This window comes from Alligator mississippiensis, chromosome 8 (assembly GCF_030867095.1).
Source record: "Alligator mississippiensis isolate rAllMis1 chromosome 8, rAllMis1, whole genome shotgun sequence".
NCBI lineage: Eukaryota > Metazoa > Chordata > Crocodylia > Alligatoridae > Alligator > Alligator mississippiensis.
In genome coordinates this window covers 11,337,032-11,343,735 of record NC_081831.1, presented here as the reverse complement: position 1 = coordinate 11,343,735, position 6,704 = coordinate 11,337,032, and the positions used below count along the sequence as shown (strand labels likewise).

The following is a 6,704-nucleotide window of genomic DNA, read 5'->3' as shown; positions in this document are numbered from 1 at the left end:
CCTGCACTTTACCCGGCCCCAGCTGGGAAGTGCCTGCCCCACGCCCTCCCTCCCCACAACAGACTTATAGTTGCCTCCTTAAATGTCAGCTATCAGTATCAGCCCCCAAAATCTCTATTGGTGCACCCCTACTTTTCAAGGGTGCTACTGCTGTTTGAAGAAAACCATTCTGCATGCCTCATCTACCCAATGTGTTGGCACCAATCTAAGTGAGGGCCTCCACTATACTGTAGTGATAAAATATTTGTACAAAGGAAGCACAGTAAAACCCTAGTGTGTAAGCAACACACATATCAATCAGACAGAGTGCTGCGAAAACTGTTATATTGAAAACCGTCGACTTGTTCCAATAACACATCACCTCTTTCACACTGATGTACTGATACACAGCCCTCTTACAGACTTCTGGTCCTGGAGTGGGTCCACCTACACTCTTATCCCAATTCAGCCATACCAGCACAGACTTTAGCAGAGGGTTTCATCAATAAACATAGTGGCAAGACAAGAACCTCCACTGGAGAGCCAAAGTTAGCCTGAGGAAGGCTTAAGGCCTTCCCTCACTCTGCTGTAGACTGCCATTTTACAATCTAGGGAAGAAGGAAATGTTAACAAGTTTGAGTTAATGTGGGCAAACAATGGGAAATGCAGACCAGCTGAGACATGCACAGCAAAGATGACCTGAGCAGAGGCTCTGCTGTTTGGAGTGGACCAGCAAATCCAGCGCTGCCTGACTGAAAGCAGTTTTCATCGGGACACGATTCCATAGGAATTCTGGCTGTGCGGATGGCGGCAGAGATGCTGGGAATGCAAGTGTCTGGGTAGCACATTCACTGCTGCGAGTTCCGGTGGAGCATGTTCTGCAAGGTTTTGTGGCTCTGTACGGCAGTGACCACATCCTCAAACAGAGTGTTCACGCTGACACACAGCGGCTGGTGCTGCAGCTCAGTCATCCTGCACACGGCCAACGTGCAGAGGGCACAGAGCAACAGCATGAGCAACAGCCTCAGCAGCGCCTGGGACCACGAACGCCTGCGCTGGGGCAGCTTCGATGGACGGGAAGCAGATGAGAGCTCTGCAATGATATGAAATGGGGAAAGGAGGAATCACGGAGAAAAAACTGTTTACAAAAGCTTCTGCCTGCAGGTATGAGCCTATGTGGGGATGTGCTGTACCCCATATCTAAACTCCAGCTTTACCTATTCCATGAATATACATGGTCTTCATAAAGTCCTTGTACACTTTTAAACTTTAATAGCTTAGGTTGTAGGTATGATAGAAGCTGTAAATGGCTGGTCTACACAATGCTAGACTTCATAAGTAATAAATTTATTCTTATTTCAGATCTTTTGACAAATGAAAAATGGCTACTGTAGACGAGAGGGTAAACTGAGACAAGAGGGTAAACTGTCCTATGGCTAACAGAATTGAAGTCCATATCAGCTGTGAGAAGAAAATGGTTATGTTGAGGTCTAGCATTGTGTACTCTAGTTGTCCTAAAACTTTAATAAATTTGCTTTTAAATGCCATTTACAGATTGTTTCTATCATACCTACAACCTAAGTTATTAAAGTTTAAAAGCGCACAAGGACTTTATGAAGACCCTGTATGTGAAGGCCCCAAGGCTGTCGCATGTAACATTCAAGGAGATCAGACAGCCTTGAAGATAATATGTATTACTCATGTGAAGAGGTCTCCCTCCAGAAATCGTGAGGAAGAGGAGATAATTTTCAAGAGTAATTGTAGAACTTCATGATTTAAGATCAGTGTCATCCACTGCAGAGATGCTAAAAGTTCTGCTCCCTCCCCCCGTGGTGCACATGTCTTCTAAGAGTCTCAGCTCTGCCACTGGGCCCTGTTTTTCCCACCATGCTTAACAAGTGACTACTTCATTGACTGTGTAAAAACAGATACAGCATTGTCAACAGCAGAGCAGAGCAGACATGCAGATAGAAACAACCATGCTAATACTCCTCCTTGTTCCCACCCATCTATTTCTCCTTCACTCAAAGTATGGAGGAAAGTGCCTTCTATTTGCAGTGCTCCTCACAGTAAATGCCCTGTTAACTTACTGGGGCTCTCGGTGGATTCTTTCTTCCTTTGTGTTTCCAGCTCCTGCTTTACAGCTCTTAGTGCATCATACTCTCGCCTTCTGCGTTCCTTCTCTTCTGCCTTCTCTCGCCTCCGCAATTCCCTCTCCTGAGCCTCCCTTTTTCGCTGCTCTGCTTCACGCTTCTTCTCCAGTTCTGGGGATCAAACGCAAATGTTTTCCCCTCTGAAGTGTGAGCACTCAGTCCATCCCCACCCTTACCTTCTCTCACCAGGAAGGTAAAGTAATAGAAGAATGACCCAAAGTCGCATTTATTTTCTAGAAGTGTTGTCTCCCAACACCCTCCAAGCTAGTCTTCCCTCCACTGTCATTTGTGTGCTCTATAGCAGCTCTCGCCTTGCAGGATTTCTTAAATATTTTCAGTCTCATAATACCAGTGTGAGGCATTATCCCAATATTACATACGGGCAAACAGAAACAGTAAGATTTATGTTGACAGTGTTCCTTTTTAAGATGATCAATTTTAAAACCACCACTCTCTTGCCAGAGGATCCTTTAAATCCTGAGCCTTGAAAATTCCCCATTCCCACTGCAGCCCCACACACAATATTGTCACATGTAGAGTGTAAATCAGAGCAATTTGTTACTAAAGATTTGTTATCTCTAAACAGTTAAGTATTTAACATGCAGAGAAGCCTAACTTTGCCTTGTGTCCCTGCAAGACGGCATTTAGACTCAGTTCACCAGGAGCAGCAGTAGTGGGAAATCTTCCTCCCAAGTGGTCCTTGAGAGACCCACTCTGCTCCAGTGAATCGCAACCTTTTCACCACCTCCAGTTCAGACATTATTGGTGTTTAGTGCCACGCTATTTGGAAATCCTTGTTAGACATCCTTGGAAGCTGGGATCATCATAGAACAAACACAGCCTAGAGCAGTACTGAGGTGGAGGGGATAGTGGAACCTACCTCGCTCCACTTGTAGCCTCCGCTGCCTCTCGCGATCCTGCTCTGACTGGATGGCTTTCATATATTGCAGCACCTTCAAGACCCAAGAGGACAAGGTGAGACAAGATAATACAGGAGGTGCTTTGAATGGTCACCTCAGCGTGGGAACAGTCAGAGCGTAACTAAGAGGAAGAAAGCACTCTAGGACTGACCTTGAGCCTTAGTCAGGACAGACAAGCCCTAACTCCTACCCTGATACCACAACCTTCAGCTCTTCCCCAACTGCTTCAATGCATCTGTGCACGGGCAACACACAAGCCTGCTGTGATGAGTGCTGGCACCGCATTTCAAGAAGGATGTGGATAAGCTTGAAATGGTACAGAGAAGGGCCACCCGTATGATTAGGTGCCTGGCAGCTGGGCCCCATGAGGAGAGACTCCAGGACCTGGGTTTGTTCAGTCTGAGTAAGAGAAGACTAAGAGGTGACTTGATAGCTGCTTACAAGTATGTCAGGGACGAACACCAACATGTAGGGGAGCAACTCTTCAGAAAGGCAACCCTTGGGAGGAGAAGGACCAATGGGCACAAGCTAGTTGAAAAATTTAGGCTAGATATAAAAGGAAAAACTTATCTTCTGTAAGGGTATCTGGAACACACTCCCAGCAAAGGTGGTGCAGTCGCCATCCCTGGAGGTGTTCAAGAGGAGGCTGAACAAGCACCTCGCTGAGCTCCTTTGAGCCCAGTTACCTCCTGCCCATTGCAGGGGATCAGACTTGTAAGATCTTACAGGTCCCTTCCAGTCCTACTATTCTATGATTTTATGATGTAATGTCTTTAATCAGTTTATTTTAACAAGGGGGGGAGGAGCTTAAACACTGAGTTAAGTAGAAGAGTGATTACTACATGCATCCCATTGTTAAATTACACAAAGTTGTCACAGAATCCAAGGGCCCGTCCTACAGGGACCAGAGATTGCTTCAAAGGAAAAAACGTTACATGGCTGTCAAATAACGGAGAAACACTCACATGACAAAACAGGCACTCCATTTCACAACCCAAGAGACAAGTCCCAGTGTGGAACTGTTGCCCAACAGGACATATGCAAAGCAGATACGCATCTAAATCAGGGGTGGCCAGCCTGGTACATGGGCACCACAAGCGGCATGGCAGCCTGTGTGTGGCATGTAACAGACTGGAGAGCAGCAGCTTGGTCAGGGAACAGAAAACAGAGCAGCAGATCAGAGTAGCACTCAGGGAAGGTACAAGGCTAATTTGTGGTACACCTGCCAAAGAGGTCTAAACACCACCTGCGTTGGGTAAGATCCTCAGCTGCTGCTGTTGGCCTGGCTGCACCAAGACTTGCCCAATTTGCTGGTGTTGGGAGTAGTACCTCCACCTGGGGCTCAAAGAGCAACCCTCAGTGGAGGCAATCCCTGCTGATTGCTGAAAGGTGGTTACATGCTCTTTGTGACTGCCCATCTTTTCAAACAAAGACTGAATCCTCTCCAGAAACAGCAGACAATTGCAACAGCACAAACCCCAACCTATTTTTGTCCTGCTCTACAGCTCCCGGGAGTCACGCTTTACACAGGTTGCCCCTGCTTCTCCAGAGACTTTTGTACTCCACCCTACAAACCTGCCTATGGATTATTTCACTGAGGGCACCTCCTAGTTCCTGCTGGTCAGCATTTCAAGGCTCATTCCTTGTGCCAATCCTGGCTGAACACACTGCTTAAAATGACTTCCTAGACATTCAGGGTCAGGGGCAGTACTGAGGTCTTGCAAAGCTAACACTGACTTTGAAAGGATCGGCTCCTCATTCCCTCTCCAGACCAAGAGCCATCGAACTGCCACACTGATGCCCTCTAAGCCAGAAAAGGAGAAACAACAGCTATAAAATCCAAGGAAGACCAAATAAAGCCCAGAACTGGTTCCTTACCCTGACGGCCGCCTGTTTACACTGTTTCTCATCCAGGCAGTCTCCTGCCACCTTGGCCAGGGTGGGATCCAAGGGGTTGTCCTTCAGGTCCAGCCACTTCAAATTCTACAGGAGGGAAAAGATGAACGGATCAAGCGACTGCAGGCCCCTATGAGGCCAGCGATCAAAAGCAAATGCAAACAGGGCTGTTTATTCAAGTGAATCGAAGCAGGAAGCAACAGCTAGTGAGTGTCCACGTGGACGAAAGAGAGAGGAAACCAGCAGGGGTTTGACTTTTAATAGAAGCGCAGCAGTTTCTACAGGCAGGGGCGCAGGTCCCCAGCTGCTCAGAGTCCCACAGTGGTCTGTCCTGGCAAGAAAGCAAATGTTTTTACTAGATAAATCAGCTCCAAGGAATGAAAAAAAAAAAAATAACCTCCAGCTGCAGCCCAAGGGCCTAGGTAGCTGCCTGCCAGAGGGGCTTTACCTTGAGCTGCGCAAAGCTGACAGGCAGGGCGACCAGCCGGTTGTTCAGGAGGTCCAAGTGCTGCAAATTCACCAGGCGGCCGAAGTCCGAGGGCAGCTGCTGCAGCTGGTTTTTGCTCAGGTCCAGCTTCACCAGGTGGGTCAAACTGCAGAAGTCCGACTGCAAACCCAAACAGGAGCAGAACCGCCCGCCCTGTTAGCCACGCTACTACAGAGCGGCCGAGAAAGGCAGGGGCATTTTGCCGCACCCTGCAGGAGGCAGAGGACAGGCCGGAGAAGACTGCAATGGGGCTTGCTTTCCTAACTGGTCGGCAGCTGCAATCCCCCCCCCCCCCCCCCCGCCGACTACAACAGACAGACGCAGCAACTAAGGGGAGACTTGGCAGGCGCCAGCAAGCAGGGCCGGGCCGGGCCGGATCCTGCAGCACGAAGGGGCCGCAGCCCTCCCGGGGAACCCGCCTGCCCCCCAGGACGCCGGCCTGTCCTCACCGCCGGGGGCACCGCCGGGGGCGCCGCCTGCCCCCCAGGACAAGGGAGCCCAGCCCAGCCCTGCCCCCCTTACCGGCAGCGCAGCCAGGTTGTTGCAGGACAGGTCCAGCACCGTGGCCTTCGGCAGGGCGGCCTGGGAGGAGGAGGAGGAAGAGGCGCCACGTTTCATTAACCCCCTCACTGCCCCTTGGGGGGCCCATTAACCCTTTGCTGCCCGTGGGGGGGCTCATGAACCCTTTGCTGCCTGTGGGGCAGCTCATGAACCCCTTCGCCGCCCGTCGGGAGGACCTCATTAACCCCTTCGCTGCTGGGGGGGGGGTACTGACCAGCTCCTTGACGGGCACCTCGCTCAGGTCGCTGAGGCTCAGGTCCAGCTCGTTGCCCTCCAGCTTGTCCCGCAGGTTCACGCCCTTGGCGGTGGAGGCGGCGGCGGCGGCTCTCGCCATGGTCCCGAGGGGGGCCCGATCCAGATCCGGCCGCGCTCGCCCCCCGCCGTGCCAGCTACTTCCGCGTCCACGTCCCGGCTCGGCCCGACGAGCGGCCCTGCCAGGAGCGGCCCCCGCGCTCGCGGCGCGGCGCAGAGCAGCGCAGCGCCCCCACGCGGCGGGAGGACGGCGGCGCCCCCTGGCCGGGCAGGCGAGGAGCCGGATCGAGCCTTGTACTGAGCGCGGGGCATCAGAGGCGAGCGGCGGGCAGGGGTCTCCGGAGGTCACATCTGCCTCTCCCCAGCACCAGCATCATCCCAAAGTTTTGTCGAGCCGGGTCTTAAAAACCTCCAAGGATGAAGATTGCACCACCTCTTTCCAGCGCTTCACCACCC

General features: G+C 51.4%; 1 protein-coding gene across 1 annotated transcript; it reads right to left on the bottom strand.

The window, feature by feature from the left end:
- Positions 1 to 307: 307 nt before the first annotated feature.
- LRRC59 (leucine rich repeat containing 59) lies at positions 308 to 6,423 on the bottom strand. The gene is made up of 7 exons (XM_006258647.4): positions 6,211 to 6,423; positions 5,958 to 6,017; positions 5,397 to 5,555; positions 4,931 to 5,035; positions 3,013 to 3,085; positions 2,070 to 2,243; positions 308 to 1,072 (listed from the first exon to the last, which is right to left on the bottom strand). Exons 1-7 carry the CDS (start codon positions 6,328 to 6,330, stop codon positions 828 to 830), a joined length of 936 nt encoding a protein of 311 aa, XP_006258709.2. The 5' UTR covers positions 6,331 to 6,423; the 3' UTR covers positions 308 to 827.
- Between the last annotated feature and the right edge of the window lie 281 nt (positions 6,424 to 6,704).